At 36.0% G+C, this 22,873-nt stretch overlaps 1 protein-coding gene across 14 annotated transcripts in view; it reads right to left on the minus strand.

The window, feature by feature from the left end:
- Positions 1-660: 660 nt before the first annotated feature.
- The window catches only part of POC5 (POC5 centriolar protein), a 39,874-nt gene continuing 17,661 nt past the window's right edge, over positions 661-22,873 (minus strand). For all 14 annotated transcript variants that reach the window (XM_023545563.2, XM_023545557.2, XM_023545560.2 and 11 more), the window contains 7 exons: positions 22,312-22,488; positions 20,507-20,611; positions 18,663-18,842; positions 17,343-17,496; positions 11,587-11,876; positions 5,669-5,845; positions 661-1,646 (listed from right to left, as the gene is read on the minus strand). In XM_023545563.2, coding sequence (XP_023401331.1) covers positions 1,503-1,646; positions 5,669-5,845; positions 11,587-11,876; positions 17,343-17,496; positions 18,663-18,842; positions 20,507-20,611; positions 22,312-22,488 — 1,227 coding nt within the window. In that variant the 3' untranslated portion in view covers positions 661-1,502. The remainder of the gene's footprint in view (positions 1,647-5,668; positions 5,846-11,586; positions 11,877-17,342; positions 17,497-18,662; positions 18,843-20,506; positions 20,612-22,311; positions 22,489-22,873) is intronic.

Below are 22,873 nucleotides of genomic sequence, written 5' to 3' on the forward strand. Positions count from 1 at the left end.
CATGTTCAGATTAGAAGGAGCTTCAGATCATTAAATCCATCCACTTGTTAGATATGGAAATCAAGGCCCGAGACATCATCTTCAGAATCTACTAGCTGATACATAACCCACACGCTCTTTGTGAAAAAAATTTTCATGTATCAGGAACCTGAAGTTCATTTAAATGTCTGGCCCAAGATGACACAATGAGCCAGCAATAAAACCATTAGAAGCCAGGTCTTGTTCTCCTAAATCACACTTCTGCCCAGATAGTTTCTTCTTACTGGGCAGCCACTGAAGAATTTCTACCCAGGCCTGAAAGGTCTGCCAAGTTGCCTGGGGCTACACCACCACAGGACAGTCTGGATGTTCAAAGAGAACAACGTGGGTTCAATGTTGCAGCGTTTCAAAGAAGGCAAGAAAGAACATCAGAAATAGGATCACTCTAACAGGAAATTTCCTTTCGATGTTTCTACAACCCTGTTTTTGTGCTCTTAGTAAAACATTTTTTCTCTTTTAACATTAAAAAGTATTCATAGGTTGTTGCCATTTTCCTTCTATTTTAAACTGTTAAAGCCCTAGAAAGATGAAGATTAATACACTAAAGTCACAAAGAAAACTCATTATTTCTCTTGATTGTTAGCTTTTTAATTTAAAAATAAAAAGTTTAGTTTTTATTAGTTCTATTTTTTTTTTTTTAAGTAAAGTTCCCTCTCAAAGTTTCATATAAGTTACTGCACAGTAACATTGGAAATGGTTTAGCTTTGGAAGTAACGCACAGAAAATAGGGTTTATATACTTTGATGAGTGTGATAGTTAATGTTATGTGTTAACTTGGCTAGGCCATGATTGTAATTATTCTCCATGTTGTGATCTGATGTAATTATCTTCCATTTCATGTGTTGTGAATCCTAACCTCTATGTTAATGAGGCAGGACAAGTGTAGGGTGTGACTCGGGTCACACCCTTACTCAAGTAGCTGATATGAGGAGAGTTTCCCTGGGGTTGTGACCTGCATCCAATATATATGGATGCTCTAGCAAAGCTCTCCTTTGCTCTGGATCCTAGATCTGGCTTGTTATCATCTGACCTCCACTAATCATCAGTCCCATGGATTTGGAACCTACGAGTATCCACAACCATGTGGGCCATTTCCTTGAGACAAATTTCTCTCTCTATATATACATATTTACAGTTCACTGGTTTTGCTTCTCTAGAAAACCCAACCTGAGGCACTGATGTAATCAGTGACAAGTTGAACACATTAAAAAACCAGTAACTCCAGTTTCTCTTTTAATTTAAAAAGTTTTACTTAATTGCTTAAATAAAAAAAATAACATTAAAATAATTTCTACATATAGTTACAAAGGATGGCATAGCCTGAAAAAGTCTCTTGTAATTTTGAAAAGATGAACATGATGGATACATAGTGTTCTAAGAATATGGAAAAATGTTAAACTAAAGACTTCTAATCCTTGGTAAAGCCAGAGGAACTAAAAGACCTCAATATATACATATTCGCTTTAGTCAACCACTTTTATGGAATGAACGCTTGTGAGAGATTGGGTGTGAGTTGACCTGGTTCCGAGAGATCTGGAAGCTGAGGTACTACTTTCAGGATGAATAGCCCGGGGATATTTCGCTGCAGTAGCCTGAGGAATGGTTTGCTGAAAAGAAAAAATCTGCTTTAATAATCCCACAAATTATATATATTATCACTTCATCTATAATTTAACCCAATAACCATTTGTTAAGCACCTAGGAGACAAAAGCAATGAGATGGATGAGTAGCCATCAAAACAAACAAGATGTGATGCTTCTCCGTAAGGAACCCACACACTCACACTGATTTGTTCAAAAACCTCAATTTAGTACTAGAGCTGTATTTCAGAGGCTCATAAAAAGAGTCATGGGAGTCATTCCTCAAAGAAGAAACAAGTGGAATCTTTTAATGTTTAACAGAGGCAAAGTATAGAAAAGGACCTTGTGGTGTTTGGAAGAAGGGTCAGCCCCAAGCTATCCTCTCATTCCATCCAACTTCCTCCTCTCAGTATATGACTATTGATATGTGGAGTCCAGTCCTGAGGCACCTGAGGAAGTCCTGAGAAGCCAGTCTGGTCCTTGCTTCAAACCAGAGTAAGGCAAAGCCCCCATATTTCACCTGGTTTCTCAGAAGAGCTATTATCAATTACTGAAATCTGATGAATCCCCTATGGTCACACAAGAGGACTTTCCCGGGCCTGGTGGTCCTCTAATATGGACCACAACTTTCTAAACAAGGAAATAACTAAATATTGAGAATGTGTTGAGCAGAGAACATATACATTACCTGACAGCTCAGGAGAACATTCTTCAACATGAGCACTGAAGTGTTAAAGTCAGAGCACATCTGACTTAGTCTTTAAGTGTAATGTCTTATCAAGTACAAGGCTTTACTATATTATATCTGATATAGCTTCTTAGTAGCCAGCAGCAGGATTTGTTAGCAAGGTAAGTTTCCAGTCCCTGTCACTGACTAGTAGATATAGACTTCTAATAGGGTCTTCCTCTCAGAAACATCTTTAAAATACTTGAAGTAAAATTATATATATGTATGATCAAAACATTTACTATGTATTTCAAAAGCTCTAAGCTACAGTTTTTGCTTTAAAAAATAAATGAGCAATCCCACTCCTTGGAATATATCCTAGAGAAATAAGAGCCTTTACACAAACAGATATATGCACACCCATCTTCTCTACAGCATTATTTACAATAGCAAAAAGATGGAAGCAACCAAGATGCCCACTGATGGATGAATGGATAAATAAATTATGGTATGTTCACACAATGGAATACTACGCATTGATAAAGAACAATGATGAATCCGTGAAACATTTCATAACACGGGGAATCTGGAAGGCATTATACTGAGTAAAATTAGTTGCAAAAGACAAATATCGTATGAGACCACTATTACAAGAGCTCGAAAAATAGTTTAAACAGAGAAGAAAATATTCTTTGATGGTTTCGAGAGTGGGGAGGGAGGGAGGGAAAGGAGTTTTCACTAATTAGATAGTAGATAAGAACTATTTTAGGTGAAGGGAAAGACAACACACAATACAGGCGAAGTCAGCACAACTGGACTAAACCAAAAGCAAAGAAGTTTCCTGAAAAAACTGAACACTTTGAAGTCCAGCGTAGCAGGGGTGGGGGTTTGGGGACTATGGTTTCAGGAGACATCTAAGTCAATCGGCATTAATAATATCTATTAAGAAAATATTCTGCATCCCACTTTGGAGAGTGGCATCTGGGGTCTTAAATGCTAGCAGGCAGCCATCTAAGATGCATCAATTGGTCTCAACCCACCTGGAGCAAAGGAGAATGAAGAACACCAAAGACACAAGGTAATTACGAGCCCAAGAGACAGAAAGGGCCACATAAACCAGAAACTACATCAGCCTGAGACCAGAGTAACTAGACGGTACCCAGCTACAACTGATGACTGCCCTGACAGGGAACACAAAAGAGAATCCCTGAGGGAGCAGGAGAGGAGTGGGATGCAGACCTCAAATTCTCATAAAAAGACCAGACTTAATGGTCTGACTGAGACTAGAAAGACCCCAGAGGTCATGGTCCCCAGACCTTCTGTTAGCCTAAGACAGGAATCATTCCCAAAGCCAACTCTTCAGACAGGGATTGGACTAGACTATGGGATAGAAAATGATACTGGTGAAGAGTGAGCTTCTTGGATCAAGTAGACACATGAGACTATGTGGGCTGTTCTTGTCTGTAGAAGAGATGACAGAGCAGAGGGGGTCAGAAGCTGGCCGAATGTACATGAAAATAGAGAGTAGAGGGAAGGAGTGTGCTGTCTCATTAGCGGGAGAGCAACTAGGAGTATATAGCAAGGTGTATGTAAGTTTTTGTATGAGAGGCTGACTTGGTCTGTAAACTTTCACTTAAAGCACAATAAAAAAAAAAATGAATGAAACCTCTTAAAAACAAAAGGCCCTATGTCAGATTATACTTTGAAAATAACAGAACTCTTCTTTGGAGAAATGGAAAAATAACCTTTCTTAAAGCAATCTGAACAAATGTTTCTTTGTACATAAATAAGTGGATAACCATTACAGATGGGAGATATTCTTGCAACTGGTATGAAATTTTAGTTTCCAACGACCTAATCTGACCCTATCAAAAGAGCTATTTCTCTTTGGGGAGGGTGGCAAGAGGAATTGTGGAAAGAGATTAAAGTTACTGTTTGTATTAAAAAAAATACAGAGAGAATGAAGTTGGTCCAGGAGAAAGCAATTGTCCAGCAGATGGGGCTAAAATGTCACAAATTTGACTCATGGTTTACTAATAACAACTTTCTAGTAGTTCTATTTCTGAATTCCTTGGATAAAATGAAAAAAAGGACAGAGGACTGCCATTGTGCCCGTCACATAACCCAAATTAGGTAATAATGGACGCACTTTACAGCCATCCAATGTATATCAATTACTAGAGAAATACTGCACACACTGAACAAGCAGATGGCAGTCCGTGAGAAAAAATATATATATAAGAAAACTTTTGAAAGTTTTCAATTCTTTGATTTTTCTTATGTAAAATATAAATTCCTATCATTATTACAAAAACAAAAGACTGTCTAAATTAAAAGTAAGTAATACACATGTGCCCTCTTTTGCCCTTCTTTACCTCACAATCTCTATCCACACACACCGTATGTGCTAGTAGGAAGAGAAATGAGTCTATTTCTTCTCATTGTTGATAACTAATCCCACATATTCAAGAATACACAGAGAAATCATCTATGGACACTCAGAATTGGCTCCATGTCCTCTAAGTGGACTTCACCCCTCCATCTCTTATCTTCCACTTCACTATGGTTACACTTTATCTCTGAATTGTTGGTTCATATGCAGTTGTAAGAAACAATACAAAGAGATTCCATGTACCTTCTCTAGTAACTTCTATTAAGTTAAATTTGTTTATGGTTTTACAGTTTACAAAGCATCTTTATGTATCTCACTTAATTTTCACATTCTCATTTAATTCTGAATCTTGACAACAACCCTCTTTATCATTCCCATTACAGAAACGGAGGCTCAAATATTTCACTACATCTGTGTATAATCACAAAGGCAGTAAGTAGCAAAGTTGGGACACTAACTTAGGCTTTTTTATTTTGCTTCAAATTCCACGCATCTTCCTTTATATCACATGAACTTATTGCCAACATGATTTTTTTAAAACTAGAAACATGCTGACAATTGTACTGAGAAAAGAAGACTTGGGGTGGGGGGGAGGGAGAACCAAAAATTAAAAACTGAAAAAGTAGGAAAGAGTTTCTTGTGCTCAAATATCTGCAACACAAACACCATATTTTCGTCTCTTTTTTAAATAAGTGAGAAATCATTTATATATTTTGCCTTTTTTGGCTACTGACACACTGGATTACTTTTTATATTTGATAATTTTTACATTATTTGGAAGAAGTAATGTTTCCAAGATTAATTTCCCAACAGAGGAAAGGAAGATTTAGAGTAGATTTGATAACTATAGATATATAAAAGCTACAACAGAAAAAGGCAGAATACCAGTTATGAATTTTGATTCTTTCCCCAATATGTTACTTAAGTGTTAGTCTATAAACTCCCAGGAAAAAGATTTTTTGACAAAAGGTCATCAAACGTGGACTCACCACTGTGACCGGATGATGCTTTTCCACAACAACTGAGCTCATGGGAGGAGAAACTCCCATGATAGCTAAACCACTGCTAATTCGATTTTTTGAAGCAAAATCACATCTCCCTGTGATCCGGGCTGTAATTGTTCTTCCAGCTTTCTGCTGTGCAGATGTCACAACTCTTGGCACATACTAAAAAAAAAACACAAAGAGGTATCCCGTGGGTAGAAAATTCACAGCAAAATTTACAGTACTTTTGATTCTATAACTTATGAAGAAAGTAAATGTATATTCAACCAACTTTAAAGTAGAAAAAAAAAAAGACTTTAAACAATGAGGAAACAAACAAACAAACCCAAAACATAAGACCAAACACACCAAAAACCTATACCTTGGTACACTATTTCATAGGATGTTGTGAACTCCTTTTTTTAAACTTTTAATTTTAAAATTCTAGATTCACAGGGAATTGCAAAGTTAGTACAGCCAGGTCCTGTGTATTCCTGACCCAGTCTCCTGTAATGATTACATCTTACATCATTATAGTACAATACAACATCAAAACCAGGACTCTGACATGGGTACAATGCCTGTGCATCTACACCGTTTTATCACACACACAGATTCATGTAACTCCCACTGCAACCAAGATGCAGAACCGCTCCCTCACCACATCTCCCTCCTGCTCTATTTACTGTCATGCTCATCCCCCTCCCATCCCTAACCTCGGGCAACCACCATGTTATCTGTTTTATAAACTCTTAATGTTTAGATATAATTAATATTATCTCTGCATATATGCTTTTGTGTTCTGCCTTTTTACCTATCATTTTGTTTGTATACTTCTTCGTGAACATTTTTACCTATCGTTTTGTTTGTATACTTCTTCGTGAAGTAATACAGACCAGTGCTTTAATTTTTAATGAGACATTTTTATACTGACAGATTAGTCTGTCTAACACTTTCAGTTCTTGAGCACATGTATTCTTTTCCTATTATGTTTAATGTGGTTTATAAAATAGGGTTTCCCTTCTTTTGAGAGTTATTTCCATAGAACATACTGCCAAAAATGGAATGATCACATGAAAGAGTAACGTCAGTTCTTACGGCTTTTGTTGCTTACTGCTGGATGATACTGCAGGAGGACGGTTTAGGTCAGGAGAAGTAATGCGTAACTGTACTCATTGTTACTCTGCTGTCCGTTACAGTGGCTGCGAGCTTTAGTCTGAGGCAGGCTCCACTGTGTACAGGATTTAACTTGTGGTCCTTTATTAACGTTTCAGACTTGTATTCCATTTTGTCCACTCCCCATGTTCTTTAACTTCTTGCCAGGGAAGGGATGGTTATTGCTCTTATAGGTTTTTCTGAATAGCTTCTGAGGAGTAGTAAGCTCATTTAATACAGATACTTCTCTAATAGTATAAACCTTTTTCTTATTTCATGATTTTCATCTGTTTTATTTTTCAATACACATAAATTTTAAAAATTGTCATCAATCTTGTCATTAATTTCTTCTTACTTCCATAATTAAAACAAAAACAACCTGCTTTGGCCAGCTGTCATAATTTTACTCTTGTTACTTCTAATATTTAATTTTTTAATTCATTTTAAAAATCTGAAATTTCAGTGCCAAGTATTGGTCTAAATTCATTTTCTCTTGAAATACAGTTTTTCCAAAAGCACTGATTAAATATTCACCCTTTCCCCACTGTTAGAGTCCATCTAAACTGCTGTTGATTACGTTACTCATATATTTGAATCTACTGTACATGGTCACAACTGTACACTGAAACAGATCAATAGTGGGCTGTAGGAGAGAGGTCTCTGGGAAAACAAAAATGAAAGAATACTGATGTGTTTACAGGACCCCAGGGAAAATAGCATTAGTGATGTTTTGCAATTCCTTGAAGTTTGGAAAGAATCAACTACAGTTGTATAACCCCTCCCCCCCACAAAAGTAATTAATTCCAGGAACAAAAAATTGTACTAGAAAGGAAATGTAGTTATAGTATACACTTATAGCTTAGCTGTATTTTCAGCCATCATAGATAATGATTTAATAAAAAGTTACACTATCTACATTTATTATCTATATGCATGTACATGGATGGTGGCAAAAAAGAAGACAAATACTTTAAAAAAAAATAATAGAAGTCAGGAGATACTGTCTGAAATCGATAAATTTAGAAAAAATGATAATAACATATTCTTTAGGAAAAAAGGTAAATAGAAGAAACTAACAGAGTTTAGGGAGAGGGATTTAGAGAACTGTTTTTCATTAGAATCTTTGTAGAAACTACTTTGCTTTTTAAACTATGAACTTTTCTGGATCTTATGAATTTGAGAAACCAAGTATCAGATTTAAAAAAATTACAAATATGTTTTGTGGTCTAAATTCATGCTTCTGACCTTGGGGAATCTTTATTCTTTCTGTTACTTGTTAAAATAAGGCAAAAAAAAGATTTTATAAACTGAAGATTCTTAAACTATAAAATAAAAAATTGACAGCAAGAAAATTCTGCACTGAAAATTGAAAAATTGAACTTTTAGCCTTATTCCTGCCCTATCACACTTGAGAAGTATAATATATTCCCATCAATAACGACTATTCACACCCTGAGGGTAAAGGAATACATGAACACCCAGAGAAGTCTAGACTGAGAAAAATATTTGGAAAACGCCCACAGGTGATAAGCTTTACCTGTCTGGGCTGAGAACTGATGCTGAATGCCTTAAATAAGATGGAAATATATATTCCAGTAAACAGATTTCTTAAAGACATCTCTACAAACTGATTTGATTTAAATAGAAGCTGCCTTAAATAACTTGTATATTTACCAAGAGTCAGTTGTTCGTATTTAAAGTTTGTGACATTTGTACTATTAATGATACTTACATAATTTAATTAAACTAAAATTAAAAAATTATATAAACTGATTTAAAAGAGTTGTTTTGAAAACCAATATGCACATTTCAAAAGAATTTATATAAGTTATTACAAAAAACTGCTGCTAAATCAGCTGGAGAAAAAATTTTTTAAAACTCACAAGGATTCTATAATTAGGCCGCTTTTTTTAAGTTTTGTTAGGTTCATGCTTTACTTTGTAGAAACTAAATTGGAAATCATGGAAAATACATTGTGAACGTGGCTAATATAAAAAAGATGACTTAATTACAATCTGTGGACCCATACTCAGTTTGGCTCCACATTAAAAACTGGCAAATCAGTGCATATTTATGTTTTAGGATAAAATTATGTGTAAGGTATGCATGTACACTTTTAAAAAATCATTCTCTGCTTTAACTGACTTTTTAAATTACAAGCCAATTACTGGTCCCAATCATGTTGGGTCCTATTAAATTTATCGGCTTAGCTGAGTTAGAAAATGCTATAAGAAAAAAAACCCTAGCATTTTAAGCCATACCCACATAAATAACAAAATCTAAATGAATATTAAAAAAAAGGAATGACGTATCAAAACCCCCCAATATTTGTAAATACTTGTACCTTAACATCGGACAGAGACACTATATATTACTGGTTAAGAGTACAGAAACTGTGAAGTCAGATTGTCAAGGTCTGAATTCCATCTCTCATGTACTTAATTGTGTCCATGGGCAAGCTACTCTAAAAGTCAATTTCCTCATTTATAAAATGGAGAAAACAATGTTAAATGCCTAGTGATATCCTTTCATCTCCAATTCAGATGAAGAGGAAAGTTAGATAAGAAACCTTATTAAAGAGGCTTAAAATCAAACTAAACATATTTTCCCCCAATAATTCCAATTTGAGTTAGAGAAAGATTAAAGTGCCATCTACTGTTCAGCCTCATGAACTGCAACATATTTGCTCGTCCTATTTTTTGAAAAACGTTTTCCACCGTGAAATTCTAATATTTATATTGAGGATCTTTACAGAAAAGGAAATAATTTTACAGATAGGGATATTATTTCATTAGATTAATAATCTTTCTCCAGATGTATGCTTCCCAATTTTCTATAGTTTACCTTCTGCACACAGCTCCTTTAAGTTACTGGAAATACTGAGGAAGGGTGGAGAAAGTTTTGAACGTTCATAGGAAGCCTCTGTGATTTAAGTGAAAAGGAAAAAAAAAAAAAAACAAAAAACTGGGTCTGGATTAAAAGTCCTTCTTGTTTTCCTATTCCCAACAATGATGGCTTAACATTAGGTAAGTTAGTCAACTAATACATGTGTTCCTACTTTTGTTATTACGGGTCTTTTAAAAAAGAAAAGAGATATTTGATGTAAACCTGAGTATTCCAATTTTATAAAGAAAGAAGAAAACTAGCATTATACCTACAGATTGACTTGATTGTAATTCTCCTTCCTCCTTGGCCCTAAAGGCTGTCTGTACTCATATGAATAAAGTTGAATATGTTTTTAAAGGAGAGGGATATAATGTGTGTGGGGGGAGGGGCAGGGGAGAGCTTATTAGGCGTGGGGTAGGGGTCTGTCTATACAATACTGTGTTTTTCAGGTTTCAAAGACTTCAAGAACATCCCAGATGATAAATTATTTCAAGAACGGTGGTAAAACAAAAAGGGTGGTAAACACTCATTTAGCTCTTCTCATGCATATTCAGGTTTATAGGTAAATCCACATGTACAAATAGTGTAGTCACATTTTAAGAAGGAAATTTTGACAAATCTAGCTGAGCAAGTTATCTGAATATGCAATGTGAATAACAAGCCAGAAATTTAAATACTCACTGTGCTTACTTAAATGAGATCATTTGTATAGGATTACTCTTAAAATGTGTAATCATGAAAAATAAACACAGCTGAATACATGTCCAGACAAATTTTAGTGTCTTATTTTTAAGGCAAGATCCCCCACACATTCAGATTTCTCTTACTAGCCATGCCCCACATGACACAGTATCTAGCATCTCCTTGGTTAAGAGGAAACATAATAAATAACAGATCTCAAAAGAGTTAGTAGCTCCCAAAAGGTAGAAATTGGGAGACATTCAAGTCAGCTGGAATACGAAAGACGACCAATTGCCTGGTTGACTCAATGCCTCCCAAAGAGCTGTCCAGAGCAATAACACCTTCTGACAGCTACCAGGGGAACTTTTAAGATCTAAAAACTAGCCTGCCATCTTCTTTCCTCTTATGCAAGTAGTTAGGGGTTAGGTAGAAAAGGAAGACAAGAAAATCAGAATCATCTAAGGAGCCTTATCAAACTATGTACGCCAGAGCCTAGCCAGAACAGGGAAGAAGGGTACAGTGTTTTTAAAAAAGCCCTGCAGAGGTGATTCTCACAAACTTGGCTTGCATCCCTAACCTTTCTCTGTTGAAAAACAGTGTATGAAGAATGCAGGTCTAATAACAGGAGGCCAAGGAGTCAGAGACGTGATGTGCTTTGGTCTGTAATTGTTGCCATAGAGCCACTAACCTCCTAAGCCCTTTAAATACTCAGAAATTTCCTTCAGAATAATAAAAAAAAAGTCTGCTGCCAACTCTCTAATTAAATCTTTTTTTCTCTATGCTTTTTGAAAAACTTTAACAAGTTCTTCATTTTGGTTTTAATTGCCACTACTATAATAGAGGAGCCCTGGTGGTGCAGTAGTTAAGAGCTCGCTTGCTAACCAAAAGGTTGGCAGTTCGAATCTACTAGATGCTCCTTGGAAACCCTATGGGGCTGTTCTACTCTGTCCTGTAGGGTCGATATGAGTTGGAATTGACTCAATGGCAAAGGGCTTGGGTATTGTAATAGAAGTTTTGACTATCATTTTTCATTACAAAAGTAATTTGCCATTTTGTATATGAAATATTTTCTGTGGCTTGGCCTAAATACCATGTAGCTTCTTCTCTCCATGGGAAAGTACGTTCTGAGTTCAAAATATACAATTTATAAACAAGTTCTTGAACTATTTTCATAACATGGGACCTATAGCAACTGTACTAACCATTTCTTCTGGTGCAGTAGTAGCTGCAGACCCTGCAACAAGAGGGACAGAAACAGGAACATGAACAGAAGCAGCAGAAGCAGCCCCAGCAGAGGTAATGGAAGCAGCAGAGGGGACGGCAGCGGTGCTGGCGGTTCCTGCTGTCACTGTTGCTGCCGGTGTTGGTGGCCGTGGTGGTTGCAGAACCATTGAGGGCATCAGAGGAGCTGAAGAATCCACATGAGCAGAAGGTTCTTTTACTTGAACACCAGGACCATATTCTTCCTTTTTAGTACCCGTCATGTCCATACCTATAAATCACAATTTCATTTCATTAAAAATCTCCTAAGTCAAGATTACTATTATTCTCAAAACAATGAAACCATATAATACGTAAAATTTGGTCCTAACATCAATGTAGATATTTTTAGTATGTTGGATATAATGTTCAAATAACACTGTTGGTATTCAGTGGTAAATGTCAGCATCAATCACTGAAGACTTGAGACCACTTCCCTCAAAGGGGAAAAGCTAATGAATGATTTGCTCTTACGTAAAAGATAAAAATAAATGATGTACTCAGCTGGGACTTTGGTAAGATGTACGCCATCACAATCAATACAATAACATAGTCACACTGAGCCTGAAGATTTACGCTCTTTTCCATTATTTCAGACAAAATGGCCTGGTATTTAGATCTTTAGAACTACTTTTTTAAATATCACTGTACTCTCTCACTTCTTTCTATTGCTCCTAACAAAAACGATGTATTTTTATTCTTGACTTTTCAGCAAACAATAATAAATCAATAAGTAAAACTGAGATCTTCACTTTTGACAGTGTAAGAGAAATGCGTTCTTGGAAGCAATTATGTAAGTCAAGAATCAAAATTGTATTTCCACATTTAACTGACTGTAGTGACATATAATAATCTTTATTCAAAAAACCCAAAAACCAAACCCATTGCCATCGAGTCGATTCCGACTCATAGCGACCCTGTAAGACAGAGTAGAACTGCCCCATAGAGTTTCCAAGGGGCGCCTGGTGGATCTGAACTGCTGGCCTTTAGGTTAGCAGCCGTAGCACTTAACCACTACGCCACCAAGGGTTTCCAATCTTTATCTAGGAATGAATAATGACAGCTTCCAAAGCTAGGACAAAGGGCTTCTTGCAACTTTAGATTTTCTTCTAGTATCAGAATTTGGTTAAAGTCTCCACTTACAACCATATTTATGTGGTACCAAACACTGAGGTGAGGGTTTAGAAATTCAGTCAGTGAGCTATTTCAGAATACCTGAACAGAGGGCATTACGTAGGACCTGTGTTTAAATGGTTTTCTATGTTGGCCTCTTTCCATCCAGAAATTTGGGCTTCTAAAGTCCTTTTCTAAGACAACTTTATGTAAAATAGGTGGAGTAGTAGTTACCTCACTAGCAACATTTAAGAGAATTGTGTGTGTAGGTTTTTTTTTTTTTTTTTAATATCCTCTGATGAAAGGTACTATTTAAATATAAAATGCTGCTTTTGCTATTAAAACAAAACACACACACACCTGAGTCTCGACCTGTTTTTCATAGAAAGTGATTCTGATTGTCTCTTTTTAGATCAGTGGCAGATACTTTATATTTCAGAGGAACCATTACAGAGATTAGGTCTGGTGCTGGGATACCCTGAGAGAGGTGAATGACCAACTGGCACTAATGTGGGCTGATCCAGCACTTTCTGTCTGTCAGATAGCTGTAAGATGAATATTACTCTCACTTTACTGGGACAGTTTTTTTCAGTTGTAAAGCATTTTCTGCTGTACCTAAAAATAAGTTGCTTTAAAAAATTGACAGCTATAAGACTTTAAGGTTATTTTTGTCATGTCTGCCTTCTTAATAGACATCTCTAATTTACAATAAGATTTAAGATATACAACATGAGATGCAAGGCCTATGTATTAGAAAATCAGGACAAAAAAAATTAGATATTTGTTTTGGTCTAAGAAGACAGCTGCAACTGAAACCTTGCGTTATAAAAACAATTGGTTTAATGGAAGAAAGGGAGCCAGAAGTAATTTTTTTTTCTTGTGAGAATTACATACTTTTTAAAATGGCTGTTATTAAAATGACACAAAAACCTAAACATCACAGAGCAAATCCAGCATTAGATGACAGTGAGCTTTTGTTTTTTGTAGCTCTACCAGCACTACTGCTAGTGTGTGTGTCTCACTCCTGTCATCTTTATCACCTGTTGTTATGATAAAAAAGCGTAAGACCACTCAAAGCAGCCGGGCTGCCAGAACCTGGCATTAGCTCCAGATGACAGAGACTTAAAAGCAACAGGTGCAAAACAAATCATGTTGTCTAATTAACAGAATATATTTTTTCCAAATTCTGTTATAGATTTTTGCCTGCAGGAGACACACTTGTATGTGAATTTAAAATTTAAGATACCAAATTTACTAAGGTAGTATAACACTGTCCTAAGTCAACTCATAACTTTCTTAAGTAGGTTATAAGAAGCAAGTTTCTTGTAACTGAATGTAACAAGTTATTTGTTCTTTACTTGTGATACTCAGTATTTCTTCCAAACAGATAAATTCTTCAACATAACACAACATACAACTTGCTAATAATTAGAACAGAAAGCAGACTATTCAATCATTGGAGGTGGTGAGTTTGTTTTCAAACTTAAATAGAAGACTATTTACTGGAGAAATCAAACACTCATTTGGGTGTTAGCAAGAGAAACTATTCAGCCTTGAGTTTCTAAGTTTTTAACTTGCATATAGGCCACACACCACAACTGCTTCAGAAAAAAGAGATTTGCTTTAAACCTTCTACTATCTACAGCAAGCACAATTTAAATAATGTTTTTCTTATTTTTTAAAATGAGGGCATGACAAGCACAGAGGAGTTATACACTAGGTTAAAGTCATGTAAATGATGTTACAAAATGAATTCACTGATAAATAAGTTATGAATCCCACAGGGGGTTTAATATGAGAGAATACTATTAAAATGTTCATGTATCTGCATGAAAATTAGGAGGCTGACTTGAATTAAGACTACAGTGATATTATCATGATTCCCATCTTACACGTTAAAGAACTTTAAAGTATATTTTAAAGTGCTTTTAAGTATATTTCATTGCATCCCTACAAGAACCTTCTATGAAGCTGGTAAGGAAGGTTTTTATTACCCTCTTTGTTTAGAGAAGTAAACTAAGGTGCAATGAGGAAAACAGACCTCACTGTAAACTGGTGGCTGTCATGGGTTGAATTGTGTCCCCCCAAATTACATATCAACTTGGTTAGGCCATGATTCGCAGTACTGTGTGGTTGTCCTCCATTTTGTGATTGTAATTTTATGTTAAAGAGGATTCGGGTGGAATTTTAACACCCTTACCCAGGTCACATCCCTGATCCAATGTAAAGGGAGTTTCTCTGGGGTGTGGTCTGCACCATTTTTTTCTCTCTCAAGAGATAAAAAGGAAAGGAAACTGAGCAGATAGGGGGGACCTCATACTACCAAGAAAGCAGTGCCTGGAGCACAGTGAGTCCTTTGGACCTGCGGTCCCTGTGAGGAGAAACTTGTAATCCGGAGAAAGACTGATGAGGAGGCGGACAGAGAGAGAAAGCCTTCCCCTGGAGTTGACACCCTGAATTTGGACTTTTAGCCTACTTTACTGTGAAGAAATTTTGTTAAAGCTATCCACTTGTGGTATTTCTGTTATAGCAGCACTAGATAACTAAGAAAGAATTTGGTACCGAGAGTGGGGTGCTGCTCTAACAGACACCTAATATGTGGAAGTGGTTTTGAAACTGTGAATGGATAGAGGAACAACAGTGGCAGAGGACCAGCAGCGGCACAGAACCGGAAGCAGCAGACCCAGGAGATCAGCATAAGATGGTGCTGAAGCCGACACATGGAGCAAGAGAGCTGAGATGCCTATGCATAGAGGCTTTCTGGAGGAGTGGGGTGCCTCTGGGCACTTACTGGTAGAGCTACAGAGCTTTGGAACACTTACCCCAGCAGGACAGATGCAGGCATGATGCCCGAAGAGCTGAAAGGGCAAGAAACCAGGAAGCAGAAATTGAAGAGACAAAGAATGCAGGAAGCCGAGCTGCCTCAGTCTCAAAAGGTATGGCTATGACCTTGGGGGTTTCAAAGAGTGGAGCCACAGCCTCTAGTGTTTCTAAGGGCAGAGTTGCCACTCAGATGGACTAGAAGAATGGCGTGCCTAAAGCCATGGGAGCAGAGTTGCAGTCCCAGTAGGCCTGGAAGGCGGAGCTGAAGCCCAGGGCCAGGGGCCTCCACTCAGAATCTGGAGAGTGTGGCCAATACCTAGGGTCTAGAAGGCAGGGTTATTGTGCAAATTGTCTCAGAGAACAGAGGATTATTTTCAAAGGCTTGAGGGCTAATGTAATGTGTTCTGCTGACTTGCTTGGTGCTTGTTATCTCTTCTTTTCCTCCAGTTTCTCCCATTTGTAATGGAAATGTCTAGTTTGCGCCTGTTCTGCCATTATACCTTTGGAAGCAGATAATTTGTATCCTAGATTTCACAGATGAAGAGGAATTTCTGGATTTTGGACTTGGAGTTAAGACTTCTACTATGATATGATGGGATGAATGTTTTGCATGTTGCAAGGATGTGATTTTTTGGGGGGCCAAAGGTTGGAATATCATGGATTGAATTGTGTCCCCCACAAAATGTGCCAACTTGGTTAGCCCATGATTCCCTTGTGTGGTTGTCCTCCATTTTGTGATTGTAATTTTATGTTAAAGAGGATTAGGGTGGGAATGTAACTCTTACCCAGGTCACATCCCTGATCCAATGTAAAGGGAGTTTCCCTGGGGTGTGGCCTGTACCACCTTTTCTCTCTCCAGGGATAAAAAGGAAAGGGAAACGGGCAGATGGGGGGACCTCATACCACCAAGAAAGCAGTGCCGGGAGCAGAGCATGTCCTTTGGACCGGGGCTTCCTGCATGGAGAAGCTCCTAGTCCAGGGGAAGACTGATGAGAAGGCTGACAGAGAGAGGAAGCTTTCTCCTGTAGCTGATGCCCTGAATTTGAACTTTTAGCCCACCTTACTGTGAAGAAATAAATGTCTCTTTGTTAAAGCCATCCATTTATGGTATTTCTGTTATAGCAGCACTAGATGGCTAAGACAGTGGTGAAAGTTTCTAGTCATGTGTTCTTCTAGGCCATGCTGAAGAAACTACTACACAAACCACTCAGCTCCCAGCCAATACATGGACTGTCTTTGAAATATATTACTTGACTTGTATAGACAGGCCTATACTTAACGTCTGTTGAAAATGAGTTTTCGTTTGGGCTTCTCTTAAACGTAGACTTGGAAGGCCTAGTTTCTAAAATGGGACTCTGACTGCATAAGAAATGTTTAACTAATAAAAAAAAAAAAAAATAGTACAAGGAAATTGGCTAGTTAGGAAAAACAAAGATAAAATATATTGCACTTACAGGCATTAAAAGTATAAACTAAAAGAGCCTTAAAATTATGTTATACATTAAAATCACTATTTTATCATTAAGCTTATTAAGTAAAGAGTTGGCGGTTTACTTGCTCAGATTTAAGATACCGTAAGTAACCATGACTGAGATACCAGGAATATTTAAAACTAGATATGACTAACCATAAAATCAAAAATACCAACACTTGGATGACACTCCTCCACTGTAGAAAATTAGCACTGCAGATCATACCGATCACTGAAATCTCCTCAAATCCTCTTGGAAAGTAGGCACAGATTCTTAAATAAAATACTAACCCGTATCATTTCTGTTTTGAAACATAGTCATGGCTTCGAGATTTAATGCACACACACCCCTCATGAAAGCTTTTTTCATGGAATCTTCAAAGTGCTCTTTTTCGTGCTGCATTCTCTGGATCTCAGCTTTTGCATTTTCCAAAGCTCCAGATAACTAAAATAAAAAGAATTAAGAAAAATACAAATGAAAAAGATTTGAGACACAAGGAAGAATATTTATTATTAAAGTAGACTTATATTGTGAAATTATTTTTATGTGAAATATTAAAAATGGTTTGCCACACCTCTCCTGCTATGTGCCTGGATTTATTTTAAAAGGTGCCTCTTACCTCTATCATCTCCATCAACAAACCATTTTCATTCCTAACCATAAAGTCAAGGCTCAAACAAGGGCCATTTTATACCAGTTCCACTGCAGATTGGTGATATGTTTTAATTATATAAATTAAACAGAGATACAAGCTGTCTTACCATAAAATTTTTATGTAGGTTACTAAACAAAACAAATCAAGAGCCACAGACAGCAGCTCTCAAACCTTCAGGGAAAAAAAAAAAAGTGACTAAATGCCTGAAATGGTAACGGAATTTTTTTTCTACTGAATGTTATCTATAGGATTTAAAATGCAAAGTGACATCAGGTATGGCACACTTTCCCACAGACCAAACCTAAAGACTGCATTTTTCTGTATGTAATTTTGAAGTGCAGAATGTTATTTGTATCATGAAACTTATTTTTAATATTAAGAAGTTAGTACTATGATAATGAAATCTTTTTATCCTTTCAGTATTTGATTTCAAGAGACCTGCTGAATTCTTTTGTGTGGTTTTTATTTCATTTTGGGGCTCAAATGTTCTCCTAAGGAAACAATGCTAATTTTATTATTAAAAGTCATTGGGAAAAATAATTCAAGATATAGAAAAAACCGTTATCAATCTTATAAGAACACTGTTTATAAATTAACATGAAGATAAACATTTTTGTTTTTGGTCTTCATTTTTGGTAGATAAAAGGCAAACTTAAAGTAGTATGTCCTAGAGATATTATTATCTGTGGGCGATTTTTATTTCCAAAAGAAATGTACGTACAAAAGATTCAACACAAGTTTGGAGGGCAGAGTCACAGCTATTTAAAGGAGTAAAGAAGTCTGTAAGTCTGCCTTATTAGTGCTGCCCTTTCCCAACTGTCTCATGTGCAGCTCTACTGCATTTAATGGGGTTGGAGAAACGGGTTACTCAGTCTAATTAAAACTAACAGTGACTGACGTTACCCATCTTCTTTATTGTTATTAAAATGAAAAATTTAACTAAAAAGAATTTTACCATAGCAACTTTGTTTTCATAATCATTGGATATCTGGACACAAACTTCCTCAGCTCTTGCTTGACAAGCTCGTTCCACCACATCCTTCCACTGCTTCTGTATCGTGGAATGCCAAGCTTTCCAGACTTTCTTCAATAAAGTTCTCTGGAAGTACTGGTCAGCTAGTTTACCTTCATAAACCTAAATGGGAGTAATATAAAACCTCAGAAACACATTATGGGCAATTATATTGGTAGTAATAATAATTGTGGTAAGCTGTTTACACACATTGTCATTTAGTCCTGTATAATCATAGTATTCTCATCTTGCAGACAGAACAGGCTGAGAGAGGTCGTGGAACTGCCTAGGTCACATGAGCAGCAAGGGTAAGGCCAGACTTGCCCGAGTCCAGAGGCTGAGTTCTCAGCCATTACATTATTGCTTTATGCACTGATCAAGAACAGGGAAAACAAAACACCAAATGAAAGAAAATAAGTAATTCTCCACTTGCCATCATAGCTACGAATCTGCCTGACCTTTCAGCTGAAAGTTGGACCAGGAGTATAACAGGGAGAAGGGGAAAAAAAAAAAGTGGTGGCTGTGGCTTCAGATGGGACAGCTTTCTCTTCAATTTGGTAGCCACCATCCTAAGCAAGATTAATTTACATATCTTGCCATCACACATGGTGACAAATCGATCAAAGAGGAATATAAGCTATTTTTCTTGTATCAACAAATTTAAATTCTTTTGAAGAAGTAGTTCCATTTTCAACTTTCTTAAACATGAAAAGCAATTTAAAAAGTGATGGCAGTCTCTACTATTCTGGCTAATATTTAAAGATAAATATGTATTCTCATTATGTCAATAAATTACTTTCAAAATACAGTATACTCATTTTTAAAACAGATCTTTTTAATATTACTGATGTAATACAATTTAGTGGGGTTAATAAAATAATGAAAAAAAGTAAGTATTCTTAAAGGAGAAATCCTATTCCATGGATATAATAGATTTTTCCTAAATATATGCTTTAATGTTGACTTAAGCAAAATGATCACAAATATACATCAATGATAATTGCAAACTAATCCCTTAGAAACTAGATGCACAGAGATTATACAATAATACATATATACACACACATATCACTCATACACTCTTGGGTCTCTATTCCCATCTTTTCTGGAATATATGCATATTCTAATACTTTTCCACTTTCGAGGCAGGGGTTTGTTTATCCTTTTCTCTCAGTTCACTATTTACGCTGACGTACTGATTCAGGTTTTTTAAATTAAAATAATAGGTGTTCAAGTTTAAATTACACACAAACTAAAGATAATTTTTAAAAAGCTATACAGGAATGGTTTTCTTTGAGTCCCACTATAAGGCAAGTCTACACAATAAACATCTGCGCTATTTTGTAATATAGAAATACAATAATTTCTCCCTTTGAAGTGGCTGCATTCACGCATTTTTCAAGTAGGAAGCATACGATATGTTATAGATTATAAATTCTTTTTCTACATAACCACATCTGAGGTAAAATTTGCTCTAAGGTTTCCATTGCCACAGCATTCGTAATTTAGGTACGATCTTTACTAATCAAATATGAAGTAGCAAACAATGTACTGACAGGCCTATAAAATCTACGAGGTATTTTTTCCAAACTATATGAAAATCAAACTCCTTTGAAATTAAAAGCAACATTAAGTTGTTGATTTGTTTTGACTGATTGGAAAATGAATAATCACATCAAATCACTGTCTTTGTAAAAACTTTAACAAGAGTTCTAATAGGTGATTCAAAACACTTTCAGGTTTAGAAGTCTAATATCTGTCAGTGGTATTCTATTTTTCATACTTACGTCCTGTCTGGATTTGACGTGGCCAATTCGCCAGTGGAAGAATGTTCTCATCAACTCTATCCTTTCCTTCTGCTTGCCTATGGCATGAGACAAACTAGAAATCACCTGTACACAGCAATTAATTCAATTGTTACGATTGGTTGTACATTTTTTTATATTACAATAACATTAACTGGTAAAGTGATTTTCTCATATATCAAAAACACTAGAGAGAATACTTATTGATCGCTACTATATTCATCCAGGTAACCTCCTTATTATCTTGAAAAAGACCAAAACACTTTCCCACATAAATACACTAAATATCAGTGAATGAAGGGAGAAAAAAGGAGGAAAAAAGATATACACCATATGTATATCTTACTAACCATCAATAAAAAGTTTATGTACGTAAAAATTAATCACTGATGTTTAATGCAAGAAAAATTGAAACTTTTGTTACATATACACAAATTCTTTATTCACTTAATGATAATTCTTTATTCACTCAACTTGAAGGCAGGGATCAGGTTTTAATTATCTGTCTAGCCCTTGCTATTATCTTGAGTATAGAAGTGTCCCAATATATGTTACATGGTTTTCTGCATTCAACAAACCTACAACAGTAAACTAATAGTTATATTTTCATGTATTTATTTAGTGATACTATCCTGTCCTTTAAAAAAATCTATGAAAGCTTCTAAATCCTAAAATATTTTCTCTTATAAAAAATGAATAACTGAAATAAATACTTTAAAATGGCCACATTAAAAACAGACTTAGTCAGCTGGGCATATTTACCGAGATATACTTATTCTGGTTCTTTAAATAATTCCCAAAGGAGGAAAAAGGCAGGCATTCTAAGATATTGGCAGTATTCCAGTTCTTAAGTTGGATGGTGGCACATGGCTAATCACTTGATTACCTTCTATTAACTTAACATGATAATATATACTCTTTTTGTGAGTAATACTTCAAAATAGAAACAGTACAAAATTTTAAAACTTTACAGCAGAGTTTTGAAAGTAACAGAGAAAATAACTGCCATTAGAATCCACTGTTTCAAGGGAGTAAACTATGTTGTTCAATTTTACATCACACCCTGCAAAACCAAAAGAAACGTTTATTTTAAAACACATAACATTTATTTAGTTCAATAAAATGTTTGAGTGCTATTTTTGCAGACAAGTAGCTGAGGTGCCTGCTGCGAGTCCCTCTTCTCTGAAAGCCACCACCCTATCCGTAAGTGTATCAGAGGGGGAAGAGAGGGAGCCACAGATTGCTTGTCCATCTGCTTTGTTCAAGGTGCTGTTGGGAGACGCAAATTAATACAGGCTTGAACGTTATCTTCAAAGTTCTTAAGAGGCTAACAAAAAGTGAAATAAAAGGTGTTTTCTGGGTTTATCAGTAAGATGAAGAAAGACTACCATTCCACAGATCAAATCTGAGATGCTTAAGATGAACTCTGACAAGATGGTTTAAAATGTGAGTGATGCTGGTTCCCTGACGTTCTCTCAAGGGCACTTAGGAAGAAAGAAAAAATTAGGAATAAAAAAACCAGTGTACTCGTATCTAGCATGTACTCTCAAAACATCAAGATGATGGAAACTTGTTCAATGAAGTGGATAGCAAAGACATAATGACATTACACTGGTATGTTTAACAGGAAAAATAAATCCCATAGCTATGAATTTCTTTTCTATCAACTTCTTAAGTGATACTCCCTTTGTATCTTGTATGGCCTAAATAACCACCAGTTCCTGGCATTTATTATCTAGCAAGACATTTTCTGAATTCGAATTAAAGTAAGGAGATATAAAAAAGACCTCATCTTTTCTTCCAATGGAGACTTCATAAGCTTTCTGCAGCTCCTTCAAGTCGTTGATCTGATTGTACAGTTGTTTTAAATGTGCTGCATGTTTTTCTTTCTCCTTTCTCATTTCCATTCGGTGCCAGTCAACAAAATTAAGTCTCCATTTACTTAGTTCAGATATGACGTTTGTCTGAAAAACAAGGATACTGAGAACTGAGTAGTTTGTTCCTAATACCACTTCTTAAACTAAGAAACATTAATAAAAAAAGAGAGAAAGAATGGGCTATCAACACAAGAGCTATTTAAAAAGTCAGAACACACTAATGAAAACGTGTCTAAGTTCAATAACCATGGCTCTTTTTGTTCACATTCACCACACAAGGGGATTTTTTCCCCCCATTTTAAGTACTTTGTATGAAATCTTGTTGTCATTTAAGAAAAATTCAGACCTTATAATTCACCAAGTCCCTTTGTTTATTCAAGGATTTATACGTCCATATTAAAGATGGATCAGGAAAAAACTAATGCAGGGTTATAACCTGGGCTAAGCCATATGACCAGGAAGTTCTTTAGAT

The sequence above is a fragment of the Loxodonta africana genome, chromosome 2 (assembly GCF_030014295.1).
Source record: "Loxodonta africana isolate mLoxAfr1 chromosome 2, mLoxAfr1.hap2, whole genome shotgun sequence".
NCBI classification, from domain to species: Eukaryota; Metazoa; Chordata; class Mammalia; order Proboscidea; family Elephantidae; genus Loxodonta; species Loxodonta africana.